We start from the raw sequence: 27,677 nt of genomic DNA, 5'->3' as shown, positions 1-27,677 counted from the left end.
TCATTTCTAGCTCAGGGCGCCTTTTCCCTGCGGGCTGTGTTTTTCAAATGGCTGGATCAAACGATGCAATTTGGCGCTATATTGCAGATTTCCTATTCAGGCAGCAAAGAATAAAAATGATTCTTTTTCAAAGTATAAATATCTGGGGTGCGCAAATGAACAATGAAGTGCGTAATGAATTTGATGAAAACTTCTCTTTTTTTGGTGTGGGCCTGCTCTGCAATGGCCTGGGCCGGCCAAGACAACATCCCCTCCCTAAGCAAGGAGTATGTGGCGTCTGTGAAGCAGACTCTGCCTGTGTCCCACGAGTTTCTTCTGCATCTGCACGCCAAAAACGTGATAAGTCTTAGATGCACAAAGAAGCATGTTGACTACTTTTATTTTGTAACACAATCCCCGCTCGACGTGGGCGGGAGCCCGTGGTATCTGAAGACCCAGATTGTTTCCATGCACGACGCGATAACCCGAATCACAGAGGTTATGAGCGCAAACCTTGCAAAGAAAAAGGGGGAGAGCGCGCAGTCTTCTTTGCCAGTTTCCAGCGAGGCCGAGAGAAAAAAGGAGGTTGTGAACGTGCAGAAGAGCTACTGGCTTGGGTACTTTTTGCTGTCTGCGATGTACACCTCTGAGTTTCTGGACAGAGTCGAGGTTTCCAACAACCGCATATCCATCAGGCGGACAAGCCCGGACGAGGCAGCGTATATTGCGTTTCTAATGAATTTCAGCAACAAAATAGATAACAGCTTCATAAACCCAAGCCAGATCGGCAAGAGTATGCAATTCCTAAACGACTATGGGCTCTTTGAAACATCGGATTGGATATTCGAAATCTACAGGATTTTTGGCAGGAACGCGCCAGCCCAAGACAGGGACAGATACATGAAAAGGCTGCTGGAAGACCCGTATGTGGTTGAAGTGTTTTCGATGTTCAGGCAGTACTTGAAAAACACCGATCTTGTGCAGTGCGTGATTTTTGACAGACACAACACGGTGACTGCCATGAACCGTGGAGCTGTTCTGGAGTATTCTCGCACAGCTGCGCAGAAGGCGGATTCGCAGGCAAACATGGATGCTATTGCGCAGCTGCTGGCTGGAGAAGGCGCTAAACGCGCGCCAAGCGCTGCTGTGTTTAACCCGCTTAGTGTGGTGCTGGAAAACGAGCAGAGCGGCTCTGTGCTTGATGCCGGGCTGGACAGCTCTGACGCAGCCCAGAAGGCTGTGCTCAACGTGGATGAGGAGGAAAAAGGCGCGGAGCCCAAGAAAGTGAGCTGGATAAGAAAGGCCTTTGGCGGCGGAGGAAAGAACAAGTCGCTGGAAAAGAAGGAAAAAAAGGAGAAGAAAGGAAAAGAGGAAAAGCTGAAGTCAGATAAACATGTGATAGATAGCATTCTAAAGGAAGGCCAGTCTTCGGATGCTCTTTCCCTAGGCGACAAGCTCAGCAGCATGGAGGAGATAAAGAAGGGCCTTGACCTGCTTGATCTTCCAGACACTACACAAGGGCAGTCGTCGCACGGGCCGCTCACAGTAAACACTGGCATGCAGGAGATGGGCCTTGGAGGCAGCTTCCACGTGCCCGAGCTGTCACAGGAGCTGCAGGCACCACACAACGTGCCAAAAAGCCGATATGGCAATGACGCGCGCCATCGCCCCGAAGGGTATGCTTTTGACTTTTTGCGGGAAGAGCGAAAATCTGCGCAATCTGGGCCTGCTGTTTATGAAAGTGCAGAAGAACCGCTTGTGAAAACCAATGCAAAAGGCTTGCAGAGCTCAGTCGTAAAGAAGGCCCCGCAGGAGTTTGTGGACAGCGCTGAGCCGACGCTGGAGGCCATGGAGGGGGGCAAGATAGAGTATGCGCGCTCTCTGAGCCCCATAGAGGAAGCCATTTTCGATTCGCTTGACGAAGAAGACTCTCTTGAAAGCAACCCACACTTGGCTGATGTTTTAAACGCAAACAATATTGGCTGGGGCAACGAAGGCTTGCTCATCCGCCGAACGCCGTGCCCGTCTGAGTGCACATGCCCTGTTTCAACTGAAACAAAGAAAAAGTACTATGAAATAGCACAGACCATCGCGGATAGCGAAGAGAGTCCGCAGATCGTTTTTCAGCAGCAAGTCCTTGGCGGGGCACAGGCCATGGAAGGCATAGTTGGCATACACGGCGAGACGAATGAGGAGGCTCAGATCTACATGCAGAATGTGGGGAGCGCGGCAGTCCGAAACACGCACACCTTTAGTGAATCGGATAGCTCTTTCCGCTCGCAGCATACGACCGACTTAGACTACCGGCAAAGCCAGGTTGAAGGGTATGGGCAAGTCTGAGCGTGCATTCTTTCATCGACAATAAAGCGTTGTTTGTATTTAAGAACTTGCAGCGCAACTTTCTGGGATCCGAGGTGTGCTCTAAGAGTGCTGTTGTGCCTTTTCGTATGTTTTGGCTTTTTTTCGCAAGTACATTTATATGCCCGAACGTGTGTGCTCTTTGTGGGTTTTGTGTGGACAGAAATAAAGAAAACTAAAGCTTTCAGAATTTTATTTTTAGAATCGGAATCAGCGCCATGTATGTTTCTACGAGAGGGGCTGAAAAGCAGGCAGCGCATTTCAACTAGCGCATGTGCATGTGCTCGAAAAACAGCAAGGCGGTCTTTGAGTAGCTGCGATTCTGGCCTGCCGGGCTATCCATTTTCTCGGTTTCTCTCCTTTTCAAAATTATGATCATTTAAGTTCATTTCAATATGGAGAGCCGCCTATATATTGGATTTTATTTTAAAACCTCGAATGCATGAGAAAGACCGCGTATCTGAGAGTGGCTTGGAGGGGGCGCAGTGCGCAGCCCGCGAGCGTTTGCGAAAACGCGCAAAGACGATAAGAAAGATGGGTGCTGCAGGCGCTCTGGGAATGAGCGAACTCTACGCGATAGTAAAGAAAAAGCCAATAGTCAACATACTACGAAAAGGAATACTGAGCAAAGCCCTGAAGCCAGGGGAGGAAAACTGGGAGCGCAACTGCGAAATAGTTGAGTCCCGGGTGGAGGAGTTCATACGGACCGAGAAGAGCAGGCAGAGCTTGGAAACCGCAGATGTGGTAAAAAAGGCTGATCTTTATGGGAAAGGCCGCAGTATTGAGGAAAAGCTGAGGAGCATGTACATAAAGAGGCTGGAGGCTCAGACACATGTGGAGGCTGGAAAAGGGATTGAGAAGGAGGCGGTAGAAGGCCTCGAGAAAAGCCTTGCTGAAGGTTCGAGCAAGGCTGGGGACAGAAAAATTGCAAAAGAGGCCAAAGCAGAAGCCCTGCCAAGAACGAGCGCCAAGCAGTGCCGTGGCATGATGGAGCGGCAGGAGGGCCGGCTTCTTTTGTGCTATCTGTGCGGGCGGGGCGGACACGTGGCCAAGCGATGCTTTAGGGTGGTTAAAGAAAATGCTCTCCAGAAAAAAGCCAAGGCCTGCGTGGAGAGCGCGCTTCTAAGCAGGCCCGCAGGCTGCGCCGAGCCCCAAGAGGCGGAGAGCTCTGCACAGGCGGGCGGCTTGGAGAGCACGTGCAAAGAAGCTTCGGAAAGGGCCGGCCAAAGCGACTCTACCGGAAGACCTTTAAAAACCGAGCCTTCTGCCACTAAGGCGGAAAGCGCTTTTGATCTGTCTACTGTCAGAAAGCAGCCGGGAGCGCCGCCTGGGGACAAAAGAGTTTTAGACGGGGGAATCACCCGCGCTTTGGCTACCGCGCGGCCGGCAAGCGGCGGGTCTGTGGTGGACATATCGAAGCTGCAGAAAGAGAACCCATACCTTGTGCTTATGCTCAAATACTATTTAAAAAGAACAGCCCAGCTGAACTTGGAGCATTTGCAGGCTAAGAAACGCTGAGAGCGCAGCAGGCAGGGCTGTGTATCTGCACGGGCTGCGCATGTGCACAAATTGGGAAGCATCCTATTGGGAGCCGCGCAGCGTGTGAAATAGCATACAGGTGTTAAATAAATAAGCTCTGCCACATGAATTTTTGGCCCGGACTTTGTGCCAGGGCTGCTTGCATGTGCTTATAGGCGCTCTATTTGCGCTCTCTAGGCTGCTGAAACAATGAATATTTGCACATTTAAGCAAAGTAAATTTGCTATGTTTATTTTAGCATGACACGTAGAGGAAAGACCATTATAGTTTCAGGTAACCTTCCGGCCCACTGCAAGGATGGGAAGGAAGGGGTGTATGCGCCGTCGTACTCTTCTGTTGGGGCCGCCATGCTCTATGGGACGGAGCCAGGCGAAAGGGCAAAGACCACCTTTATTGGGATTGCAAGCCCGGAGGGGATGCCCCCCTATTCCGAAATGCAGCCTGGCGAGTTCACGTTTTTGCGCGTAGAAACCGAAAAGCGTCCAAAGGACCTTGTGTTTTCACAGCATCTTTCGCAGGCTTGCCACTACTCGCTTGGGAAAAGCGCGCTGTTTCCGCAGGACCTGGAGGGTCCGTACAAGGACTACATGCAGTTCAACCAGGAGTTTTTCGCCGTGCTCAAGCAAAAATATGCCCCGCACGACACCATCATCATACTGGGAAAACACCTGCTGATGCTCCCCATGCTGGTCCGGAAAGAGTTTCCTTTGGCAAAGATAGCGCTTGTGTACCTGTGCCCCTTTCCGCCATACGAGCTTTTCTCCTGCATACCGTACTCGAAAAACGTTCTGCACTCTCTGATGGACTGCGACAAGGTGGAGCTGCAGAGCCCGGAGTATCTCGACAACTTCATATCAACTGCATTCCTGCTTATAAACGCGCAGAACAAGGAGGTGACGCCCTCTGCGCTCGAGGCCATCAAAGGGAACTCCAGCCAAGTGCTTGTGGACAGGCCGCAAGGAGAGCCCTGCTCGACGCAGGAGAACCATCTGCTTCCGTGCGCCGAAGAAAAAACAGACATGCTTTCTCTCCTCACAACTGCATACAGAACCAGCTTCTCCACGGCCGAGGACGAGCCCCTAGTGGACACGCTGCGTCCCGAGGAGAGCGCCTCCACCGCACCAGAGGAGTATCTGGAAGACCTCATGCCTGTCGTGCGCCGCCTCTCCAAAAAAGCCCCGAGCAAGACATACATAGTGTATGCAGGAGACTCGAGAGTTCTTATCTCGGTCACCCCCAAAAACGTGCCAAAGGAGTTTATTTCCCAGATACAGAAGGCAGACCAGTACACAGAAACCCTGGAAAAGCTCAGAGAGTCCACGCGGGGAAAGAAGGTTGTCCTGCTGGTTGAAACCACGCGGAAAATAGGCACGCCCACGCACAACCTCTTCTCGGTTCTTAAATACCTCCAGAAGAACCCAGACACGGGCGTGTACTTCATCCGGTGCGTGGTGTACGGAGAAAGCGTGGCCTTCCATAACACCGAGCTGGCAGGCCTTGCCGAAAGAATCGGCTCTCTCTACCCCAGCCAGTTTTCAACTGTGGTGTTCCCTTCCACATACCTATATTTTGCCTTCCTAAAGATTGCAGACGTGTGTCTGGCGGGCTCGCCCTCGGACTCTCTGTCTCTGGTGGCCACCGAGTATGCCGAGATAAACCCCACAGGCCGGCTTATTGTGCCATACTCGTCCGGGATTTCCTTTGAAAACGCGCTGTACACCTTGAACTGCCCAGACGTCACCTCAGAAGTCATCAAAAACGCGCTCGCCCCTGCTGAAAGAAAGGCTGCAAACCTGGTGTCCACGCAAAGCTGGCTGCACTCTCTGCACCACATACTCAGAACAGACCCGCCGTGCACAGATGCCGAGCACAGCGCAGAAAAAATCCCCGTGCACATTTCGCAGGATGTTTTGCAGAAAAAAGACCGCATAAAGCAGGCGTATGTGAAGTCCGAGAAAAGAACCATTTTCCTGGACTACGACGGGACTCTGACAGACATTGTCCCCAACCCCAAGGACGCCAAGCCTACTGAAGAGGTTCTGGGGGTTCTGCGAAAGCTTTCTTCCGACCCCAAAAACAGCGTGTTCATAGTGACTGGGAGAGGCAAGGAGGAGGCCGAGGACTGGTTTGGCGCTCTCAATGTCCAAATATACGCAGAGCACGGCACGTACAAGAAAGAAGGAGGGAAGTGGAATGCAGTGCCCTGCGACCTCACCTGGATGGCTGACGCCGTGCGAATAATCGAGGAGTATGTGAGCTACACCCCGGGGTCGCACATAGAGATAAAAAACACCTGCGTGGTTTTCCACTGCAAAGAGCATGGAAAGTGGTGTGCAAACGCCCTCCAGCGGATGCTTGTGGGAAAGGCCAGGGTTGTGACCGGGAAAAACATTATTGAGGTGCGCCCAAGGGGAATCGACAAAGGCTCCTGCATAGAAAAAGAGCCGTACTACAACACGTTTACGCTTTGCGCTGGAGACGACGCAACAGACGAGGACATGTTCATGGTCCTTCTGGAGGCGCCCAACGCGTACACCGTGTGCGTTGGCGACCGAAGCACATGTGCGTCCCTGAGAGCGCAGTCCCCCAAGGACCTGAGAGGGCTTCTGGCACATCTCTGTGAATAAACGCTTTCACTATCTCTCTGCAAATTTTCTTGGCCGCTGGGCTTGCCCGCACAGAGCTGCGCTCAAGACCAGCGCTGCGCGCCGGCCCTCCAGCCAGGTATTTAAAACAAAACCCTTTTTGATGCCCTGTTTGCTGCGCGAAAGAAAAATACAAGCGCGCCTGCGTGCCAGGAAAGGGAGGGGCTAAAAAGAAAAACAAATATATAGAATTTATGCCAGCGCGCGTCTTTGACATTAAAAAAATGAAGAGCGAAAGAGAGAAAATTCTGACGCATGCCGAAGTAAAAGGCCTTATGGAGGCCTGCCTGCAGGGCAGCCTGTCGACGCAAGCGCAGACCATGAAGTATGCTGTGCACTCGGTGGTGAACAGGCCCAGCGCCCCTGCCGAGCTCAAGGAGAAGCTAACCTCCTTTGGCATAACCGAGTTTGAGGCTGTGCAGCTTCTAAACGCCCCGCCGAAGAAAGTGCTTGATCTGTACGTTGTTGTAGAAGAGCTGGAGGAGAGGCTTACCGAAGAGGCGGTTGGAGAAATTCTGTCTATTCTTTCTTCTTACGCAGAATAGAATTTTACTTTATGGAGGAGTGGAAAGAAACGTGCAAGACAGAGAGAAGAAGAAAAGACACAAACGACAGAAAGACCATAAAAACAGTTTTGGACAAGAAAACGCTTGAAATAATCAATAAGTTGAAGAAGCAGGAGATGATCTTGGAGATGCACGGGGCTGTTAGCATGGGCAAAGAAGCGTGTGTGTACTTGGCAACCGCCTCTCCAAGCATCTGGAGCAAACTCTGCAAAAAGCCTCTGCTTGCGTGCGAGAAGGAAATAAGCGTGGCCGTGAAGATATACAAAACGTCGGCCATGGTCTTCAAAGACCGAGAGCGGTACTTGGTTGGCGAAAGAAGGTTCCGGTCGTATCCCCGCGGGAACTCTCGAAAGCTGGTGAAGATATGGGCGGAGAAGGAGGTTAGAAACCTCAACCGGCTGCAGAAGGCAGGCATACCCTCGCCCAAGCCTCTTTTTCTGCGCCGAAACATTCTTATCATGACGATGATTGGAAACTGCACAGGCCTAAAGAGCATGAGCACCACGCCGGACAGCGCTTCTCCCAGCCGGATTCCTATCGACGACATGGAGTACGAAAGCTTTGACACAACAGAGTACGACCTGGACAGTCACGGAAACGTGTGCGTGCCTAGCACCAGCACCAGCAACACCGAAAGCATAAGCTATACTGGCAGCGAAGAAGGGTCGACTTTTTCCCTAAGCGACGAAGAGAGCAGCGGAAACCCCTTGGAAAACATCAGCATAACGTCGAGCAGCGAAAGCCAGGAAACCGCGCAGGGCGTCTTGCACGCATGCGCTGATTTCGAGCAGCAAAGTGCGGATATGCTGCCCGTCTGCGTTTTGGATGCTTCCGAAAATGAAAATGGTGCAAGCAGCGAAAGTAGCTCGGCGTGCGAGGAGAGTGCATGCTCAAGCACAGAGTCTGCGGAGAGAGAAGATGAGAGCAGCGAGTCCTCTGACGAGGCTGAGGGAGGGCAGACCCGTAGCTACGAGGTGCCTTTATGTGCTGGGCTGGGCGGCGTTGCGCCCAATTTGAAAGATGCAAACCTTGTGGGGGTGGATCTGCAGAACGCATACAACCAGGTGGTTGAGCTCATACAGAAAATGTACGACGAGTGCGGGCTTGTTCACGCCGACCTGTCGGAGTACAACATGCTGTACTGGAACGGGCTGGTGCACATCATAGACGTAAGCCAGAGCGTTGAGCACGACCACCCAAATGCGCGAGAGTTTCTCCAAATGGACATCTCAAACGTGAACCGATACTTCTCCAGGCTGGGCGCAGTGGTGCACACGGACGAAGAGCTTTTCAAAGAAGTGTACGGAGATGGAAGCGTCTTGAGGGAGGCCTCTGCCGAGGAGGCGGCCCAGGGGGTGGCCGAAGGGGTCCGGGGCATGCACCTACAGAAAAAGAGCGTCTTCACAGAAGAAGAGAAGAAGGCTGCAAAAGACAAGCGAAAGCTGCAGAAAAAACAGGTCAAGGAGGAGCGGAAAAAACAGAGGGAAACTAAAATTTCAAAGAAGGAGAAGAAAAGGCTGAGCAGGAAAGTGCGGATCTTGAGGGAGAAGAAGAATAAATAATTTAATTAAATTTGCCTACGATAAAAAATTTGTGCTTATGACTGTGTTGGTTGATACATACGAAGTTCCTGCGCATGCAATTATGTCGCAGCTCTACAAAACAATGTGCTACGAAGTTCTTTTAGAGGAGGTGCTAGGAAGATCCTACAACGCCCCAAACAACACAAAAAAGTACACTGTTTTGGAGGACATAAGCCCGAAGACGCTTATTGCACTTCGGGACATAGAGAATATAATATACGTGGTGCACAGGGAAATACTGGACGAAAGAGAGTACAAAACAATCCAGTACTACACAAACGAGATCATATATGTAGAGAACAACACCATACAGATCGTCAACAAGAAAACACGCAGGCACGAGACCTATGAAATAGAAAAAACAGTAAACTCATTTCATCAGGTTTCGCAGAAAATAAAAAAAGTGCTAAAAGAGGAGGCGCCCCTAAAGGAGGCGCTTCTCACAAAAAAACAGGAGGAAAGAAAGGAGGCTTCTCTCCCCTTCCTTCGCGCGCAGGCGCAGGAGGAGGTCTATTTCCCCGAAAGCGAGGAGGAAGAGGACCTTGACGCGTTTGAGGAGGAAATGTAGCAATAAATTTCTCTAATTTTTTTGCACTACGCATGCTTGCACTGGAACAAAAGCACAGGCTTATAACAAGAGGGCTGGAGGAGATTCTGGGCAAGGAAAAGCTTTTGCAAGTTCTCAAAGAGCGCGACCTCAGGGTGTACTGGGGAACTGCTCCAACAGGCAAGCCGCACATTGGGTACTTTATTCCTATTGCAAAAATTGCCGACTTTCTGCGGGCTGGCTGCGAGGTCACGGTTCTGATTGCCGACCTGCACGCAGCGCTGGACAACCTCAAGGCGCCGCTCGAGCTTATTGAGAAGCGCTCTGCCTACTACGAAGTTGTCATCAAGGCCATGCTCGTCAGCGCGGGGGCGCCAATTGAAAAAATACGGTTTGTGCGCGGCACCGACTACCAGTACACTCGAGAGTACGTCCTGGACATGCACCGGCTGTCCACCATGGTGTCTGTGAACGACGCCCGGCGCGCAGGGGCAGAGGTTGTGAAGCAAACGGACAACCCCATACTGAGCGGGCTGGTGTATCCGGGGATGCAGGCGCTGGACGAAGAGCATCTTAAGGTGGACGCCCAGTTTGGCGGCATTGACCAGAGAAAGATATTTATATACGCAGAAGAGATCATGCCCAAGCTTGGGTACGAAAAGCGGGTGCACTTGATGAACGGAATGGTTCCAAGCCTTTCCGAGGGGAAAATGAGCAGCAGCGACGCGCAGTCCAAAATAGGCCTGGAGGACTCCAATGCGCAAATCCGGAAAAAAGTTCTTGCGTCCTTTTGCGAGGAGCGGAACGTTGACAGGAACCCTGTGCTGGCCTTCATAGAAAGGTTTGTGTTCAACACGTTCCACTCGGAGGAAAACACATGTGCATTCCCCGTGAGCATCCAGAAGCTTTCCGAAGTGCGCACATACAACCACATAGAGCCGCTTTCTGCAGACTTCAAGGAGGGGGTTGTGCACCCGCTAGACCTAAAAATGGCGCTTGTCCAGCACCTGGTGGAGCTGGTGGCTCCTGTGCGAGAGCAAATACTCCGCCACAAAGACTTGGCAGAAAGCGCGTACCCTGCGCCGGTCAAGCAGAAAGTGGAGAAGCACAAAAAGAAGGGTGAAAAGAGCCGGGCCAATGCAGCACCAGGAAGTACGCAACAAGACAGCATGGCGAAATAGCGCAGCTGGCGTAGATGCAAATAAATATGGATTTTAGGCTTAAACAAACCATCACTTAGCTCTATACTAAAGACACAGCCTATGTGCCTCGCCGGTGTCTGTGTGTCGGGCTCTGGGGGTTGGCTGCTTTTGTGCGCGCTTCCCCCTTCCGGTCCTTCTCAGGCCTGGGCTCTCTAGACAGGCATACCCATTTGCTCTAGAAAGCGCTGCCAATCAGCACATCTTGGCTTACAGCAAATGATTTTCACTAGAAAAACAAACCCTTCAGTTTTTGAAAACCATACGCTTTGAAACAAAGCGGCCGTGCAGAAACATGTTAAAGGGTTTAGAGGCAGGAGCAGCGGGGGCAGGCCCAAATTCTCTAGCACAGAGCAGACAGCACCAGCCCAGCAGGCAGGGGCGCGCAGGCAGAGGATAAGCTGCAGAGCACACAAGGGGATTTAAAGAAAGGGCCTCGTTGCATAACTACTGCGTATTTATTTGCAAATATTTATTTTTGTATGAATCCTTTTGAATCTGTGAAAGGTGGGTGTGTAGATCCAACTGTTCTATCTTATTTTTCAATGGTGCAAAAGAAGGACCTGGGGACGCGGTGCAAGGCGCTGGCCCGGGTTGTCTGCGAAATAGGCGTCCTTCCTGTAGACTCTGTTGCAAGGTGCCTGTACGACACGATGCCCATACTGTGCAAGGACGCGCAGGAGCCAATAAACACGCACATTTCGGAGATTCTTTGGCATGTGCTAAAAAAGGGATGCGAGCCTCAGCGGGCAGGCTGCCTCCAGCCCTGGCTGGGTATGTTTCTGAAAAGCCCAAACAAGGCAGGATATCGGGTGGCCAAGGCGCTTGCAAAGCGCGGGGAGCTGAAAGGGCTTATTGCGCTCTACAGCCGAACTGCAACCACCGAGCTGTACATAAAAAGCAAGATGGCGGAGCTTGCGCTTGAGGAAGATGCCGAGGTGTCTATAGAGCGGATAAAAAGTGCGCGCTCCAGGGACGAGCTGGGGGCTCTGGCAAAGCTGCTTTTGTGCCTGGCCGAGAAAAAGAAGATGACTGGCCCCGTTCAGGAGGCTGCGGTGTGGTGTGCGCAGCACACCGGGGAGCTTGGGGAAAAGTGGAAGCTGTTGGCTGTTCTGGGCACAGGATACTCGATAGATGCGGTTATGTCTGAAAGCAACCACATAGAAGACACGGCCTTCCTGCGCATTGTGCGGTCTGCCCACTTCAAGGAAGAGCTTGCGCAGTACGGGCCCTCGCTGTTTATTGAGAAGTGTCCGTGCCTGCCGGCAGCTCTTTTCGACTCTCTGCTGGAGGCGACCCAGGACAGAAAGCTCGTTCTTGGAAAGCTCCTTCGGTGTAACACCGCCGGGTTTGAGCACATTCGCATAGAGCGCGGGGACTTTCCGCACATAAACGCCATAAACTGCTACAACCGCGTAAACGAAGCGCTTTTGGCGCACCCAGTGGAAGGCGCGCGTGTATATGAGGGCCTTTCTGCAAAGGAGGCAATTATTCGGGCAGACCTGATGGGGTCAAAAGTAAGCGACGTATGCGGGGAGATACTGCAAAAGATAAGCGTCGCGTTTCTTAGAAAAGAAAACATTTTTGAGGAAGGCGCAAGAACCCTTCCAGCATCTTTTTTCCGGGATGGGGGCGACCTGACCCAGGAGGAGCATATTTTTGTGGTTTCGCAGCACCCGGAAATCGCCACAAAAAGCACGATCGACACCATGGTCAAGCATAGGCTTTTTCTGCAGAAGGTTTTTAGCGGCCTGCCAGACAGCCTTATGGAGTACCTCGTAGAGAGGCTGAAAAAAGAGCCCACCGATGTGATCCAGGAGGTGTACGAGCTCATGCGGGGGAAAATGCAGAAGAAGCATGCGTTTGCGCTTCTCGAAAAAATATACGCAGTGGCCCAATACAAAAAGGAAGACTTCACAGAAAAGTTTGAGCTTTCGGAGGATGTTGGCGAGGAGTATCTTGTGTATCTGGTGCAAAACGAGGCTGTAGAAGAGGAGAGCGTGTACCGGCACATTGTAGGCGACGCAAACAAAAGAGCGTGCGGAACCCAGGACATTGAAGACGAGTATATGGAGCTGGGCGAGGTGCTGGGCGGAAAGGCTGCAGAGCAGGCAACCTCCAAGCATCTTTTTGGAGGCGCGCACGCGAAGTGGAGGCGAGTTTTGGAGTGTCTTTCGGACAGGCAGCTCAGCAGGGCTCTTTCCGACGTGCTAAAGATGGAAAGTACGCTGCCACAGCTGGAAAAGGGAGAGGTGCCGGCGTGGGCGTTGTCTGCAGGGCTTGTGGGGGCTGTGCTGGAGGCCATGGTGTTTTGGAGAGACACGGCTTGCAGGGGCGCTGCAGACACGCTTTCTGTTCTTTCCAAGAAAGTGCGCAGCGCATCTGGCGATTTGGAAGGCGAGGACAGAAAAGTGTGGGACTTTGTGCTCAAGATGTACGCCAACTCTTTGCACAAAGTCGAGCTCACGCAAGAAGACGCAAAGAAGATGCAGAGCATAACGCTGGAGAGCCTCCCAGAAAAAGGCAGGGGCGCGCTGGCGTACATGCTTCTAAGAGCACAGCAAAGGCAGAAGCAAAGCCTGCTGGAAGTCTCGCTGGAGGAATCGCAGAAGCTGGGCGGAAGAATACTCTCGCTGCGCGCAAGCGTGGCGCCTGCGTTGCCTGGGGAGGGCGCAGGCTTCAAAAATGTGGACTTTTCTCTGCTGAGCCAGCGCTGCATACTTGCAATGCAGAGGCGCCTGGAGGACGAGCCGGAGCTGGCGTCTCTTTGCATAAAAAGCGACAGAGTGTGGGGCACAGGCGGCAACGCGTACAGATGCGAGGCATATGCGCCCATTCTGAAGAGCATCGGGAAGCACTATGCAAACACGATTCTGAATATGTACTACATGGCAAAGGTAGAGGAGGGCGCCATAGACGCAGAGGTGTTTTTCATGCTGTTTGACATACCGGCGATCCCAAACATAAAGGAGATGGATCTGTACGAGTGGAGGCTTTTTCTCTCCATATGCAGCGAGGTGCGGAGCATCGAAATATGCTCTCTTGTATCAGCCATGGTGCGCGCGGAGTGCAAGTGGCTGGCGTTCCTCATCCAAAGCGAGTCCTGCGCGCTGGACCTTCTTGGGCTTTTCGCCAAAAACTTCCCCATTCTCATGCGCATTTTTTTCCAGAGCAGCCGAAACGCAAAGCGCGTGCAAAAGTACTTTGCAGCGCACGTGACGCCCAGCCTTGTGAGAGAAGAGGCCAGCCGGCCGCTCCAGGGCGTGCAGCTGAAAATGAAGACGATTGCGGAGACGCACATAATGGTGGCGGCATACCGGATCGAGGAGTCGGAGCTGGAGGCGAACATAAGCTTCCCGATGGACTATCCTCTCGGAAAGCCCGAGGTGAAGGTGGCTCGGTGCGTGGGGATCAAAAAGAAGCGGCTGCAGCGGCTGCTTCTCAGGATACAGATCCTCATGACAGAGCACTGCCGGATTGGCGAGGCTCTGATGCTTTGGAAGCTTTCGCTGGACAATGCTGTGGAAGAAGTTGAAGAGTGCGGAATATGCTTCTTCATGATAAACGAGGTGAGCAAGTGCTTTCCCGACACGGCCTGCACGAAGTGCGGAAACATATTCCACGGCATGTGTCTCAAGAAATGGCTGCAGAAGAGCAAAAACCTCTGCCCCATATGCCGAGAAGAGACTGGATCGTGAAATAAACATCAAATCGTAGTATCAGCATAAAAGGCAAAAACGCCGTGACTTCTCCAAAGATATGTCTTTCTATGTGAACAACATTGTGTCAGAGGACATGTTTGAGGAGATTTTGGCCGACGAAAGAATAGCCATCGTCCGCTTTGGGTATGCGGAGAGCCCGGAGTGCCAGAGGCTTGACAGAATGCTGGCTGCGCTGGAAAGCACTGTAGGAAGGTATTTTGCGTTCAGTGCGTATGAAACAAAAGACGTCACCCAAAAGATCCGGAAAAGGTACGAGATCAGTGATGAAACCCGGTGCATTTTGGTGTTCTTCAGTCAGAAAAAGCCGGTGTATGTTTCGTTCTGCCGGAGGCCCAGCTACCAAGTGTCCGAGAAGTTTCCAACACTTGACGAGCTTTTTTCGCTTTTAATCATGGTGAACCAAGGCATAACCCACCGAAAGAAAATCATCAACATATACGGGACATACTTTGAGGGGAAGCGCGGGGGCAAAAAGCCGGAGGCCTCCGAGGACTACGAGTAGCTTTTGTGCGCACTGGAGGAGCTGCATTAATAAAGCCAATATATATAGAGGGATTCTTTTTTATTTATGAAGTGGAAAGGAAACACGCTTAAAACAAAGAACGCTGTGTACCGGTTTAAAAGCAGCATTGTTGGGTGCGGGCACGTGGGAGAGCGGATTGCTGTGGTTTTGGAAAAGAGCATTGTCTTTGTGGAGAAAACAGGCGACCTCATAAAATACCCCACGTGCAGAATCCAGACGTCGGGCTTTCTTAAAGACGGGGTTGTGTACTCAGAGGTGAACAGCACGTCTCTGAACTACATAACAGGCCCGTACGAGGCTGTCCGCTCGGACTGCATGCTGGGGGCGCCCTTTGAAATTGTGGCAGCGCACAAAGACCGGTACGCCCTGCTCTTCCAAAAAGACGGAAAGCCGCACTTAAATCTGTACAGAGGCGCGCCGCCCACATCGAACCTTCTGTTTTCCATGCCCAGAGAGGGCGTGCGGCGCGTGCTTATCCAGGGCACCCGCCATGCGATTGTGCAGGACTTCTGTGTGATTGTGTGCTCTCTCCAAAGAAGATCTGGAGAGTCTTCCATAAAGCACGAGCTGGTGTACTCTCCTATGGCTGGGCGCGTCGAGAGCGTTGTCCCCATAAAGACCGCCCGGGGCGCATACTTTCTGGTGAACGGGAAAGAAGTGATAAGCGAGTATGGGCTGGTTCTGGACTTGGGGGAGATTCCTGCAGAAAACGTCACAAAGTACATCACAAAAAGGGCCGCCCAGAACATCAGGGCAATGCAGACGAGAGGGTACCACATGAACGAGATCGAAAACTTCTTCCAGTACAGCACGCGGGGGCAGTGGCTTTTCGGGCGCATCATGCCGTCTGCCAGCATGCACGCCATACTGCACGCGCACAGCGCGGGCTCTGGGCAGACGCTGGACGAGCTGTTTTCAAAGGAGCTGGCAGGCCTGTCCAAGAAGGCGGTTGCCAAGATTTCGTCCCACCTGGAAAAAATTGTGCACATTATAAGGTGTGTGCACAACATAAAAACCCCGCTGTTCAAAGTGATTGCGCGCAGAAACATGCGCATTGACGGGAAAAGAGCATACCTGTTCTGGGTGCTTGGCGAGCGCCGGCTTCCAAAGAAGGCCCTCCTGTACGAGCTGTTTTCATACAAGGAAAGCCTGGTGGAGAAGTCAAGAAATCTTGGGTATGTGCTTCTGCGGAACGACCGCCTGCAGGCCACCAGCAAAAAAGACAAACTCTGCGAAGCCGCTATTTCGCACACCCTGGAGGACCCAGAGTTTATCCGGGAGGTCCCTTCTCGCCTGAGGAACGCCGGCATTATAGAGGAGTGCAAGCGGCTTCTCTCAGGGCACCAGGTGGGGGACTTTTTGTTTGACCTCTATGACACAGAGAGCCGGAGAAGAAAGGCGTTTATTTGCTCCACGATTGCATCTGTAGGGCGCGGGCTTTTCCTTCTCAACAGGAACAACCAGGTGAACGTGTTTCAGGTTCCCCAGCTGAAGGTGTTTCTGAAAAAAAACTGCAATGTGGTGACCGTCACGGACCTGACGGAGTGGGAGAGCATGTGGCCGTCCTTCCATTTTTCTGTGGCGACTTCTCTCTCGATCCCAAACAGGCCGTTTATATCGACAAGCCACATAGAGGTGATGACGCCCAAAACGCTGATGTCTCTTGCGGGGTCGATTTTTGGGTTTGGGCTGAAAACAACCGTGTGCCAAAACAGCATTTCGCTGGGGGAAAAGCTAAGCTTGTCCCGGTGCCTCATTCTGTCGCTGTCCAGAAGCCACGACAGCCTTTTGATTGCGGCAACCATCCTGGGGAACTCTTTCATCATCAAGGGGTCCGGAAACAAGGACCACGCCAACATCATCTGGTTCAACCTGCGCGCAAAGATGTCGCCCGGGCATCTGCTCATGTGGAGCGTCTTTGCGCTGGGCGTGCTGTACATGGGCCAGAACGACCTTTTTGCAAAAAAGGCGCTCATAGAGTATATGGAGAGAAAAGGCCCAATAATTTCAGGAAGCACGCACGCCCGAAAGACGTACTACGACAAGTATCACCGGGTTTCGGCTGCGTTCGCTTTTTCGTATATAGCAATAGGCTCGAGAACCTTGGAGTACGAGCGGATTCCAGACAGAACCTGCGAAATTATTGTAAACGGGCTGGTGCACATGAAAAGCGGGCGCGAGAAAATTGCGTGCCTGCTCAAGGAGCCTAGCAGCCGCTCCACCCCGCTGAACCGCTTTTTCTCCTCTCTCATGGAAGCCCTGGTATTGGGGGACACCTCAGAATACAGCGCCGCATTTGCAGAGGCGCTGGGCGAAACTATGTCCATTGAGACGGCGCACAGCGTCGCAGGAAAAATTTTTGCATATGGGCTTCTGTCCATTCCGGAGGCCGGCAAAAAGCCAAACGAAAAATTCGTAAGCGACGCCACCACGCTGCTGTACAAGCTGGAGAGGCGCAACACAGAGTATTCGATTCTGCTGGACTATACGCTTCTGGCATGCAGCCTGGTGCTGAACTCCACGGGAGACCTGTGCGTTCTAGGGACCTGCAAGCGGCTCTTGGACTCTCTAAAGTGCATAGAGGCGCTGGACCGAATCAACGACTTCAGCCCGTTTGCGGGAAGCTACCGAGAGCAGTACGGGATGCGGTATGGGAGAATACAGCACATAAAGATGTGCCTGGCAGTGATTGTCCCAGGGTGCGGCTCCATGCAGATCAACCCTTCGCAGGAGGCTGTGGCGTTTATAGTCACCAGCTTCTACCCAGAGTTCCCAATAACGCCCGAGGACCAGGACGCGTTCCAAGTGGTTCGGCACTTCTACCTTCTTGCATTTGCGCCAGTGGAGGAGGAAAGCGGCGCGAAGGTGGACAAGAACCTTTCTGCATGCATCAGGGACGGCCTGCGGGATGCAGAAAAAATAGACAAAAAGGTGGCCGTGGACATTATAACCTCGTACTTTGAAAAGCACCACCTCAAAACATTCGACTCGAACCGGGTAGAAGAGCTTATAACCAACCTATACACAGACATACTATAGGTGCCCGCCTGCTGCACTCTTGCGGCGCCCTCGACCGGTGGGCGCAGGAATAAATCTTTAACATGTATCTTTGGTCTTCCTGGCACCCATTCAAAGCTCTTTGCATAGTCTTTTGGCGCATTTGGCACATTCCGAGAGATTTATCACACTTGTCTGCATGCCCTTTCGCCCCGCCAGCAGAGCATGCATCCGTCCGCCCACGGGCCATTTTCACGAATGCTGGGGGTGCGGAAACCAAAAAGCATATTTGCAGCAGGCCAGACCCGCAGTCTGTGCCCTCTGGCTTTGCACAATGCAGCTCTGCCCGCAAGCATTCGAGAACAAAAACCGACAGGCATTGCTTCTATAGCACGCCCACATACCAAAGCTATGCGTCTGCAAAAGGGCTTGCCAGAAGCCACGGTGCAAACTAGTTGCGGGCTCTAAAGCTTGGAGCGCGCAGAGCGCTAAAGTGTGCTGGGTCGGTGCCTTGTCCTCTGCAGCCAGCGCTTGGGCGCTGAGGCTCCTGCGTGCGCCTTTTGCACACCCAGCGCCTGCACCATTTTAAAACATTGGAGAAGGAAAGTGTGCAGCAGGTGTCTCTGCATTTGCAAGAAAGTGTGGCATGCCACAGGCAGACAGCCTCTGAAGAAAGACAGCGCTGCAGGCCAGCGCCCGGAAAGGGCTCGGTCTGGGAAAGCAAAAAGGCACTCTGAATTTATTATTTCGCGCCCGAGGATTGGTTGGGCATATAGCCTAGACGGGCTAGGCTGCTACATTTCGTATTCGTACTGCGAGGTTTCCCAGTCGCAAATCTGCTCTGTAAACCCTAGTGTCATAGGCTTTCCTGGGAATATCCATGCATCATTTTTAGGCGAAGGAATGTCTTTGTACTTGTTAAAAGTACTCCACACAGAACACATTTTTTTAAAACCATTTTCAGGTTTATTTAAAGGGCAAAAAGCTTCTACAGAAAACAGCAGGGGTCTTCTTTTGCCACTTAAGGCAAATTGCCTTTCCATATGCGTGCGAGCATTTCGGGTAAATTGCTTTTGCAATATTCCCAAACCAGAATGGGCATTTCCCAATACATAGAAGGGAAATTAATTTTCTAATTTACCTTATTAGGTAAATTGCCTACCCCCCTGCAATTCGCCTTTAAAAATTTAAACCCCCTGCACATAAGGCGTCGAGCGCAAAAAAGTTCGAAAAATCCAAAAGCCGCGAAAGAAGCAGCACGCGTGCATGGCACGGGAAGAAGGAGCAAAGCACAGCGCATGCTCTGCACTACCGAGCCGCCAGCGTCTTGCGCCAGCTCTGCAGGCCCGCTCAGGCACGGCCCTATGCCGAAGGGCACCGCACAAAGAAATTGAAAAAGGAAGGAGCAGAGCTTCAACTCCAAAGGAAGTCGTGTGAGCAGCCGGGCTTTACTCCTTCTCGGCATGCACAAGCAAACCATGCGCAATCAGCCCCTGGTTGTGCTAAATACTGAGCCAACTCATTCGGCCTTCCAAAAAATAGTGAAGCGCGCATGCTTTATGCTTCAGTGCTAGTGCAAAGAGGGCGTACCCACGGAAAAATGCGCGCTGCTTGCGCACGGAAAGGCTGCATAAATCTATGTTCTTTTATTTACGCGCGCGTGCAGAAAAAGCTGCAGGCCCTGCTTGTGCTAGCCCGCTCTCTGTGCCATTTGTGCTTCGGGTTTTCCCAAAAAGACGCGCAGAGCGCAGGCTGCCGGAATCTACCACCAAGCGACAGGGCCAAGGCCAGGGCCAGATATGGAGGCGCATATTGTGGGCTGGTGCGTGTCGATGATTGAAACGCGGCAAACCTCCCCCATGCGGATGTACAGGACACACTCGTTGTACTTCCACCCCCATATTTCCACGGGTGTGCCCATGCGGCCAGAGACCAAGGTCAGCTCGGAGGGAGACGGCATTTGGGAAGCAGGGACGAAGATAGAGGGGAGCAGAGGGTGGGAAAGCATGATTCCTGTTGAGTCCTGCTTCTCCACGGTGCAGTTTAGCACTTCCCCTGGAAACGCCTGGAACATAACGAGCCTATACGCGACCAGCGGATAGAGCATCCCCTCGTGCACCTCTACATCGTCAATAGACTCTATGCCAACCGGAAAGAGAGTGATCCCGTTTTCCTCAACCACTTTTCCCGGAATCTTCTTCCGCAGAACGTCCAGAACCTCGCTCTCTATTTCCCTCTGCACCGGAGAAACCCGCAGTCTTTCTTTCCGTACCGCTTCTATGAACATGCACTTAAAAAATTCAAACGCGCAGAAGTACTTTCTGGCGAAGGCTGTGCAGCTTGCGCGGCCGCAGAATGCAGCGCGGCAGCCCCTTGCAAGCGGCTGCAGAACGGCTGGTCTGCAGCGCTTTTGCGCCGTGCCATTCTGCGGGCGCTCAAGCTGCAGGACAATGCTTCTTGCGCGTGGCAGCGAGGGCTGGCACGGCTGTGCGGAAGCATGCGCGCGGTGGAGCAACCAAAAACACTTTGAGATAATAAAGAAGAGCATTCAAGAAGTTGGCCTACGCATATCGGCGTATCTTGCTTCCGAAGAGGCTAATAAGGCTCTTCAAGGAGATTCGGGCTTTTGGGTCATGTACAAATATTTTTGCGCAGACCTGCTGTATTTCGTCAGACACTTGCGCATAGTTGATTTTGCAGCCGATTATTTTCGGGTAGAGCGAGTACAGGGAGGTTGATGCAAACGCGTCCCTGCCTGCGGACATGTAGTACAGGAGGCACCCGAAGCTCCACACGTCAAGGGCCTCGAGAGAAATGTGCGACTCTGTGCGCTTGATTATTTCGGGAGCCATGTAGGCAGGCGTGCCTTCAAAAGGCAGCGCGCAGAGCTCAACAACCCGCTCCGAAGAGATAAAGGAGCAGCCAAAGTCTATTATGTACGTCCCGTGCGCGGAGACAATTACGTTTGCAGGCTTGAGGTCCAGGTGATACACACCCAGAAGATGCATTCTATTGAGGGTTTCCAAAATAGACAGCCCAACATAGAAAATCTCCTGCACGGAGAGAAAAGAGGGCATGCTGCTGATGGGATATCCGCTGCAGTACAGAAGGACTATGAAAAAAGAGGACTCGTCCTCTCGCCACTCTTTCAGGCTTGCAACTCCCTGGGTGCTGCTCAAGCGCTGGAGCGCTGCAATTTCCTTCTGGGCGTGCGTGGTGCCGCGCCTCCTGTGCTTTCCCTTGGGAATGACTTTCACAGCGAAAATGCCGCGGACGTGCTCTGCCAAATAGACCATGGAGTACATGCCTTCTCCTAGCAGGCGTTTAAAAGTGTAGTCTTCCAGCTTGTAAAGTCCTTCCATCTATTTTTTATTTTTGTATGGATAAATACAGTGAAGTGCAAGCAGCAGTGAAGGATTTGGAGGACATGATAAACGTGCCGCTGGAAACCATAAAAAACTACGACAGCGGGTACACCATGGACGCGATTGTGTATAAAAAGGAGTCGCTTCCCATGCAGAAGGAAATCGTGGAGATTGTGCACGACCAAGGAAGCATAGGGGTCATTGAGGGTGTTTCGTCTGTGTGGGCCTCTGCTCGCGGAAAGGTGGTCATATGGAACTACAAGACGCAGATGGTCAGCGAAATGGAGATAAAGTCGCAGGAGGTGCAAGCCATATTCGCAGTGAAGTCCAACAAGTACGTCTTTACGTCGAACGTGCAGAACTGCATTCTGGTGTTCACGGAGAACAGCATAGACATGCTGTGCCTGTGCAAAAACCCTGCGTCGTACATCAGCATGGACGTAAGCGTGAGCCTGCCTGTGAAAATGACGTGCGTCTGCGAGACCTCTGAGGGCCGGGTTTTCATGGGGGGAGCCGACGGGAACATATACGAGTATGTGTACAGGGAGAGGACGTGGCTAAAGGGGTGCACGGCAAAGCTAGTCTCCCGCACGCACGGCGCAATGACGCACTTGCTTCCCTTCCTCTATGCAATGGGCAGCAGGCCTGCAATTCTGCAGATGGTTGCGACGCGCAAAGGGCTTTTGGTGCTCTTTAAGGACAACACGCTGGAGGCGTACGAGCTGGGCGCGCATTTGAGAAAGATCAGAAACGCAGACCTCCCGGAGCTGAACACCAAGGAGAAGATCCAGCTGGTCAAGGGCGACGACGGGGCCTGCCAGGCCTACCTGGTCCTTCCGGACGCAACGCGGGTGTTTATCGACGAGAACGGGTACATGCTGGGAAAGAGAAAAATGACGCCAACCCGAATACGGTCTCGGCTTGTTGCGCCTAGCTCGATCAAGAACGAGGTGTTCCATCGCATTGGAAGAACCCTGGTGAGCATTGGGCAAAAGGAAAGCGAGATGTTCATCACGGTGATCACAGCAAACAAGGCCGACCCGATTGCGTCCGAGAATTGCTGCAGCGTGGTGGCCGGGGCCGAGTACATGTGCGCAGCCGCAACAGGAGGAAAGCCTTGGAAAAACCTTGCAGAGGAAATGTTCACCGGAGAAGAGGTGGTGTTCTTGGCGCCTAACAGGCTGGACATATACCACATCATGAACGGGGTTGAGCTCATGGAGCGGGCCAGCACAAACCCGGAGGGCATGTTTGCGTTTATGCAGAGAAACGGCCCGGAGCAGGCGCTGGTGTCGGCGCTGTATGCAGTGGCCGGCGGCGCGTCGTCGCCTGCAATTGACAGCTTCTTCAAGAAGTCGGAGGGCCTCCAAAAGAGCGCGGCCATTATGTGCGCAAGCATGATCGTGTTCAAGGTGTGGCAGATCGACATATACGCGCTCCTAAAGGACGAGTCGGACATCGACATAGGCGACTATGTGGACGAGCTGGAGCAGGCCGCGAAAAAGGCAAAGAGGCTGAAGAACTTTGTTGTGCGGGAGTGCACAAACATCAACAACATTCGAATCTCGGAGGACACCGTGATCGACCTGCTGGAAAACGCGGCAGAAACCCTGAACTACATAATCATCCTTCTGGAATCAGACGCCTTGTACATATTCGACGAGGCCCAGAAGAACAGCGACGCCGAGCTGAAGTTTACGTTCTGCGAGTTTCTCAAGCCGGTCACGCACCTGAGAAGGCTGACCCTCAACGCGCTGGTTGACCTCAACCTGCGGCAGAAGGCGTCCATAGACAGCGTGACAACCGACCTGAACGAAAAGTGCTCAACGCTCTTTGCTCTTGCAGACACGCTTCTGCTGAAGGGGAAGGAGGCCATTGAAAAGGCGTCCCGGGCGTCGACCGAGGAGGACCGGAAGTGGCACCTTATAAAGAGCATGGAGTTTTTCACCAAGGCAGCGGCCAAGCAGTACCTTCCAGAAATCGTGCAGATGTACTCGAAGGTGAACTTCTCAAAGGGAATTCTGTACGCGATCCGCTCCGGGTTCAACTCTATTTCGGAGAAGGAGGCCACAGAGTACTTCAAGCAGATAGAGTGCACGGAGGAGATCCTGCAGGAGGGGCTGAAGGACGAAAGGCCCGCGCTGTGCAACGCGCTTTTGAACGCAGCAATTGCAAAAATAGAGGAGGGCCGCCTTTCCATCGACGTGCTTTTGAAGATCAAGTCGCCGTATCTGGAGGACTATTTGGACAGGCTGGACAGAATGTCGGAGACCATGAGCATGTGCGACCTCACCTGGAAGTACCATTTGAAAAACGAAAACTACTCGGCCGCGGCACTCTACCTGATGAGGTCGGCCGAGCGGGCGAAGCCGGTGATAAACCTGCAAAAGAGAATCGAGTATCTTTCCATAGCAAAGACCATGCAGGCGGCTGTGCGCTGCGGAGAGGAGCCTCTTCTGACAGGGCAAATCCGAAACTACAGCCCCAGGCTGGGAAAAAATGCAAAGGACCGGCTTGCAATGGCGCAGATGCAGGCAGACGTGATGGGGTGTCTGGTGTCCATGTACACCTCGGAGGGCGGAGAGTTTGTGCAGAACTCGACTGTGGAGGAAACGTTTGTGAAGCTGGACACGACCTTGCTCGGCTTTGAGGAGCTGTTTGAGATCTGCGTGATGTTTGGGTTCTCTGTGCTGGCGCTGAAAATAGCTGCGCGGGGAGAGATCGAGGACGCGCGCCTGATGAAGGCGCTGTGGGAGGACGCGCTGTCTGGCCCGTATGAGAAAAGCGTGCAGATGATCAAAAGCAACCCAGACATCATCAAGGGCGCGCCTATCGATATGCTGTTTGACATGCTGATTAAAAAGAAGGCAGACGCGCCGCAAAAGGGCGAAAACATTGGGTCTGCGCTGGTTTCCTTTGGAAACTCGGTCATGAAGGTGGCAAGCCTGCTGGAGAAAAAGGCCGCAAGCCCTGAGCACTCTGCGCCAAGCAGCAAGAGGATTATTTTTGAGGAGGCGGTGGTGTTCTGCGAGATGCACAATCTGACAGACATTGCGCACAGAATGAACTCTTTCAGAATGTCATTGGGGCTCTAGTGCAGCTGGAAACAGCGTCGGCTTTCGTGCGCGCGCTTTTATTAAGTTAAGCGTGCTGCATGCGTACATTTGGCTTTTCCATGCTTCTAGCGCCCGCTGCGACTTGGACTTCGGGCGCCTGCATGCACTCGGCGGCAGGCTTGCTTTTCTAGAAGGAGGCTTCATGCCCGCGCCACGAAAAGAGCTAAAATAAATACAAGTGTTTGCGCGTTTAAATTCGGACAAGCGCGAGCGTTTCTGCTGCTGTTTCAATGCAAAGTTCTTTCGCCGCAGCGCCACTTATAGCAGACTTTTTATATTTAGACCAGTCCAAATGCCAAACCACAGAACATACGCATCATCCATTATTCGCACATGCACACACAAAATGTCCACGCTCATTGCCCAAGCGTTTGACATGCGCGAGGGCTTTCCTGCGGACAGCCGAGAAGGGCGCAGCGGAAGAACCACAGAGTTTTACAAGGGTGTTCTGGCTAGAGTGCGCCTGTTTCTCCCCGAGTGCGTTTTTCCTTTGGTAGGATACAGCTTTCTGCTTGTGCTCGGGTCTGTGTTTCTTAGCGTGCTGTTCGCAGAAAACGCTCTAGCAACAAACAAGCTGCTTCTCCTGGTGGACGATCCGTACATGATTAGGATGGAGCTTCCGGTCGTGTGCTTTTTTCTTATGTGGGGAGTGACTGTGTTTTTGCTAATTTTTGCTGTGGCGTTTCTGCTTCAAACTGCAGGAGGGTTTGTTAGGCATGTGTATGCAGAGTCCGCCCACAGCTGCACCCTTTCTATTCTAGCGATGGTCTGTGCTGCCTGCTGCGCGTGCGCATATGCAGCATGCGTCCAGAAGGTTTTCGGCGCGCTTAGGTGGATGCTAAAGTCAAACACGCCCTGGAGCTACACATGCGCTATTGCAGCCCCTTTTCTGCTGGTGCAGGCATACAACGTAATAGAGCTGCTAAACCTGGCCAAGCACAGGAAGTTCAAAATAAGCGCAAGCGAGACTTTTGTGTACGCCTACATACTTTGCTCGTTTGTTATACACGGGGCGCTGGCCTTCCACTGCTTTCGGCTTTCGCGGGACTTTGGCTTTATTAAGCTTACCAAGGCCCTTCTAGGGCAGCTTGCAGCTCCAAGAGAAGGGGTGAAGCTGCGCCTGCAAAGAAAGTGAGGGCGCGCTCTTGGCAAGAAGAAGCTACATGCGCCCGCATCTTATAAATAAAGCACAACCCGCACTATAGCACATGCACCGCCACCATTAGCCTCTTTTTTATTGCATGCCTCTACTACGGGTAAGGGCGCGTATGTCACACAGACACAACAAACAAACACAGGCCAAATAAAAGCATGTGCATAGGGCCATTTATGTACACCCTGACAGGAGCCCTTATAGAAAATGCAGTTTCTGCAGAGAAGTCGCCCCTGCAGAGAGCCAAGGAAAGCCTATCCTCGGGCGAGAAAAGGCTGATCATAAAGGCCTTCCACATAATGTCCACAAAAAGCATTTCGTACAAGGAAAAGGCCCAGCTGTTCCCGCAGGTTCTCAGCCTGATCGGGCACGACGCCATTGAGGTGAAGTGTCTTGCATACTCTTTTGTTCTGCGCTCCCTGCGGAGCGACTCGAGCCTCCTCATCCTGGCCGTCAACACAGTCAAGCAGGAAATAAGCGGAGACCTCGAGTACAGAACACCCCTGCACGCGCTGAAAACATCCCTGGCGTTTGACTTTATATCCAAGGTGAAGGACCCGGAGTTCCTGAACCACTTCTCGTACGAAATTGAAAAAAGCTTCTGCTCGAGCTCCGACATCATCAGAAAGTCCGCCCTCCTGGCAGCGCCTGCTCTGTTTGCCGCGTTCCGGGAGACAAAGACATGCGCAATCCGGCAGGCCCTCGACGAGAAGAGTCCGGTCGTTCTTGGCGCTGCCATTTCTGCGCTTGTCTCCATAGAGAGGCAGGCTGCAGGAACCTTTTCCGAGAGCGACCTGGTGCACTGCTTTAGAGTTCTCTGCAAAAACAGGCAGGGCATTGAAGAGACGCACGGAAACTTCCCCCTTCTCTTTTCGCGCCTGTGCAGGCTGTTGCAGGCCTCTGTCAACTGCAGCCTTCTGGAGACGGCAGCGCTCGTGCTGGAGTTTCTCCCCCTCTGCGCGCTCAAGGAGCTGGCGAGCATGCGCAAGGAGCTGCTCGCGCTTCCGGTCGTGGAGAAGATCGCAAACAGCATGAGCAGCTACATTGGGACGCGCAGCAAGACCGAAGCTCTCGAGTGCATTTTGTTTCTTTTGCAGACACACGCAATAAAGCTGGAAACAGACCCATTTGTCGCAACAAGCGAAGACACGCCAAAGGAGAAGATTCTGAAGATGCACATTCTGTTCCGCATAAACAGCAGCGAGGGCCTCGAGGAGATTGTCTCCAGCCTGCGAGACCGAGACTGCACATACAATGCTGCATGCCTCCTGCTGGAAATGGATGCGCTGCGGGAGGAGGACGTCCGGGAGGGCTTCCGCTGCAGCGAGTCTAGCATGCTGCGAGCGCTCTATACCAAGCACCCGCTCCCAGAAAAACTTTCTCCCACGGTGCGGACTGCACTTGCAAACATGTCAAATGTCTCCGAGAAGGAGGCGTACCTCTTCCTGGCAGGATACTACCTCAGCGAAGTCCCAGACGAGGCGAACCGCATAAAGAGAATCCGAAACGCAGCGCACGGCATACTCTACGGAAAGAAGGAGGAGAGGGAGAAGCCGGAGGAGCACCTGGAGGAGTACCTGTACTTCCTCCTGAACATGTATGTTCGCGGAGTCCTGTCCAAGGAGAGCTGCATCCAGCAGGCAGGATCTGCCTTCTCGGACGAGCAGTTCATGCTGAACAAGTTCATGCACTTGGTCGACCTCCCAGACAAAAAGCACCTCGAGGACGTAATAGCATACAAAAGGGTTTTATACAAAGTGGCCCGCATTCCCTGAACAGCAGATCTCTGCGGCTAAATAAAAGCAAGTGCAAACACCTTTGTCTTCTGCCCGCGGGCTGTTTTCTTTATTCTGGCGTGCAGCCTCTTTCTTTTTTCTCCTTTTCCTCTTCTTCCTTCTGCATGCATGCCATTCTATGGAAAATGTCTCAGCACCAGAGACGACGCGGCAGTGCTCAGAAAGCATGCGCTGCACACATCAGCCCTTCCCGAGCACTGCTGCATGCCTGGCCTGTGCCTTCCTGCAGAAAATCAGCAGAAAATCCTGAAATTTGGCCCCTTCCCGAGCCAGTCGGCCTCTGCCGCAGGCGTGCTCTTGCAAGGCTTTTCACAGTTTGTTTTTCCGCCGTGTGCCACTGTACAGGGCTTTTCGCGCATTTGCCCGGAGCGTGGTCTCGAAAAAACAAATTGAAAAAATTTGGTGCAGGGTGCCTGAAAACGCGGCTGCGGGGGACTTTTTCTTTATTTTTTCGAATTTTGGAGAAATAAAAGTTCCGGAAATTCCCCATTTCCTGCATTTAGCAGGTTTTAGAAGCTTCTGGAAGAAATATATTTCCAAATGCAGGCATTGTCCCAGTATGGTAAATTCTCGTCTATAAATACAGAAT

General features: G+C 52.5%; 15 protein-coding genes across 15 annotated transcripts; 13 read left to right on the top strand and 2 right to left on the bottom strand.

The window, feature by feature from the left end:
• Positions 1 to 162: 162 nt before the first annotated feature.
• NEMAJ01_0310 (uncharacterized protein) lies at positions 163 to 2,319 on the top strand (the record flags this gene model as incomplete). The annotated part of the gene is made up of 1 exon (XM_047914148.1): positions 163 to 2,319. One exon carries the CDS (start codon positions 163 to 165, stop codon positions 2,317 to 2,319), a length of 2,157 nt encoding a protein of 718 aa, XP_047770105.1.
• Positions 2,320 to 2,775: 456 nt separating this feature from the next.
• On the top strand, positions 2,776 to 3,855 carry NEMAJ01_0309 (uncharacterized protein; the record flags this gene model as incomplete). Its single annotated transcript, XM_047914147.1, has 1 exon — positions 2,776 to 3,855. The coding sequence occupies one exon, from the start codon at positions 2,776 to 2,778 to the stop codon at positions 3,853 to 3,855; it is 1,080 nt and encodes a 359-aa protein (XP_047770104.1).
• A 260-nt stretch (positions 3,856 to 4,115) lies between these two features.
• Positions 4,116 to 6,503, top strand: NEMAJ01_0308 (trehalose 6-phosphate synthase/phosphatase; the record flags this gene model as incomplete). Its single annotated transcript, XM_047914146.1, has 1 exon — positions 4,116 to 6,503. One exon carries the CDS (start codon positions 4,116 to 4,118, stop codon positions 6,501 to 6,503), a length of 2,388 nt encoding a protein of 795 aa, XP_047770103.1.
• Positions 6,504 to 6,715: 212 nt separating this feature from the next.
• Positions 6,716 to 7,066, top strand: NEMAJ01_0307 (uncharacterized protein; the record flags this gene model as incomplete). Its single annotated transcript, XM_047914145.1, has 1 exon — positions 6,716 to 7,066. The coding sequence occupies one exon, from the start codon at positions 6,716 to 6,718 to the stop codon at positions 7,064 to 7,066; it is 351 nt and encodes a 116-aa protein (XP_047770102.1).
• An 11-nt stretch (positions 7,067 to 7,077) lies between these two features.
• On the top strand, positions 7,078 to 8,649 carry NEMAJ01_0306 (RIO kinase 1; the record flags this gene model as incomplete). Its single annotated transcript, XM_047914144.1, has 1 exon — positions 7,078 to 8,649. The coding sequence occupies one exon, from the start codon at positions 7,078 to 7,080 to the stop codon at positions 8,647 to 8,649; it is 1,572 nt and encodes a 523-aa protein (XP_047770101.1).
• A 37-nt stretch (positions 8,650 to 8,686) lies between these two features.
• Positions 8,687 to 9,238, top strand: NEMAJ01_0305 (uncharacterized protein; the record flags this gene model as incomplete). The annotated part of the gene is made up of 1 exon (XM_047914143.1): positions 8,687 to 9,238. One exon carries the CDS (start codon positions 8,687 to 8,689, stop codon positions 9,236 to 9,238), a length of 552 nt encoding a protein of 183 aa, XP_047770100.1.
• Positions 9,239 to 9,270: 32 nt separating this feature from the next.
• On the top strand, positions 9,271 to 10,398 carry NEMAJ01_0304 (tyrosyl-tRNA synthetase; the record flags this gene model as incomplete). The annotated part of the gene is made up of 1 exon (XM_047914142.1): positions 9,271 to 10,398. One exon carries the CDS (start codon positions 9,271 to 9,273, stop codon positions 10,396 to 10,398), a length of 1,128 nt encoding a protein of 375 aa, XP_047770099.1.
• Positions 10,399 to 10,898: 500 nt separating this feature from the next.
• On the top strand, positions 10,899 to 14,114 carry NEMAJ01_0303 (uncharacterized protein; the record flags this gene model as incomplete). The annotated part of the gene is made up of 1 exon (XM_047914141.1): positions 10,899 to 14,114. One exon carries the CDS (start codon positions 10,899 to 10,901, stop codon positions 14,112 to 14,114), a length of 3,216 nt encoding a protein of 1,071 aa, XP_047770098.1.
• A 61-nt stretch (positions 14,115 to 14,175) lies between these two features.
• Positions 14,176 to 14,640, top strand: NEMAJ01_0302 (U5 snRNP protein, DIM1 family; the record flags this gene model as incomplete). The annotated part of the gene is made up of 1 exon (XM_047914140.1): positions 14,176 to 14,640. One exon carries the CDS (start codon positions 14,176 to 14,178, stop codon positions 14,638 to 14,640), a length of 465 nt encoding a protein of 154 aa, XP_047770097.1.
• Positions 14,641 to 14,706: 66 nt separating this feature from the next.
• On the top strand, positions 14,707 to 17,700 carry NEMAJ01_0301 (uncharacterized protein; the record flags this gene model as incomplete). Its single annotated transcript, XM_047914139.1, has 1 exon — positions 14,707 to 17,700. One exon carries the CDS (start codon positions 14,707 to 14,709, stop codon positions 17,698 to 17,700), a length of 2,994 nt encoding a protein of 997 aa, XP_047770096.1.
• A 1,720-nt stretch (positions 17,701 to 19,420) lies between these two features.
• Positions 19,421 to 19,945, bottom strand: NEMAJ01_0300 (DNA-directed RNA polymerase III subunit RPC8; the record flags this gene model as incomplete). Its single annotated transcript, XM_047914138.1, has 1 exon — positions 19,421 to 19,945. One exon carries the CDS (start codon positions 19,943 to 19,945, stop codon positions 19,421 to 19,423), a length of 525 nt encoding a protein of 174 aa, XP_047770095.1.
• A 274-nt stretch (positions 19,946 to 20,219) lies between these two features.
• NEMAJ01_0299 (uncharacterized protein) lies at positions 20,220 to 21,020 on the bottom strand (the record flags this gene model as incomplete). The annotated part of the gene is made up of 1 exon (XM_047914137.1): positions 20,220 to 21,020. One exon carries the CDS (start codon positions 21,018 to 21,020, stop codon positions 20,220 to 20,222), a length of 801 nt encoding a protein of 266 aa, XP_047770094.1.
• Positions 21,021 to 21,037: 17 nt separating this feature from the next.
• Positions 21,038 to 24,118, top strand: NEMAJ01_0298 (uncharacterized protein; the record flags this gene model as incomplete). Its single annotated transcript, XM_047914136.1, has 1 exon — positions 21,038 to 24,118. The coding sequence occupies one exon, from the start codon at positions 21,038 to 21,040 to the stop codon at positions 24,116 to 24,118; it is 3,081 nt and encodes a 1,026-aa protein (XP_047770093.1).
• A 313-nt stretch (positions 24,119 to 24,431) lies between these two features.
• NEMAJ01_0297 (uncharacterized protein) lies at positions 24,432 to 25,274 on the top strand (the record flags this gene model as incomplete). The annotated part of the gene is made up of 1 exon (XM_047914135.1): positions 24,432 to 25,274. The coding sequence occupies one exon, from the start codon at positions 24,432 to 24,434 to the stop codon at positions 25,272 to 25,274; it is 843 nt and encodes a 280-aa protein (XP_047770092.1).
• Positions 25,275 to 25,450: 176 nt separating this feature from the next.
• On the top strand, positions 25,451 to 27,067 carry NEMAJ01_0296 (uncharacterized protein; the record flags this gene model as incomplete). Its single annotated transcript, XM_047914134.1, has 1 exon — positions 25,451 to 27,067. One exon carries the CDS (start codon positions 25,451 to 25,453, stop codon positions 27,065 to 27,067), a length of 1,617 nt encoding a protein of 538 aa, XP_047770091.1.
• Between the last annotated feature and the right edge of the window lie 610 nt (positions 27,068 to 27,677).

This window comes from Nematocida major (assembly GCF_021653875.1).
Source record: "Nematocida major strain JUm2507 chromosome Unknown 2438, whole genome shotgun sequence".
NCBI classification, from domain to species: Eukaryota; Fungi; Microsporidia; genus Nematocida; species Nematocida major.
The sequence above is the reverse complement of the archived record's forward strand: the minus strand, read 5'-3'. Positions and strand labels throughout refer to the sequence as shown.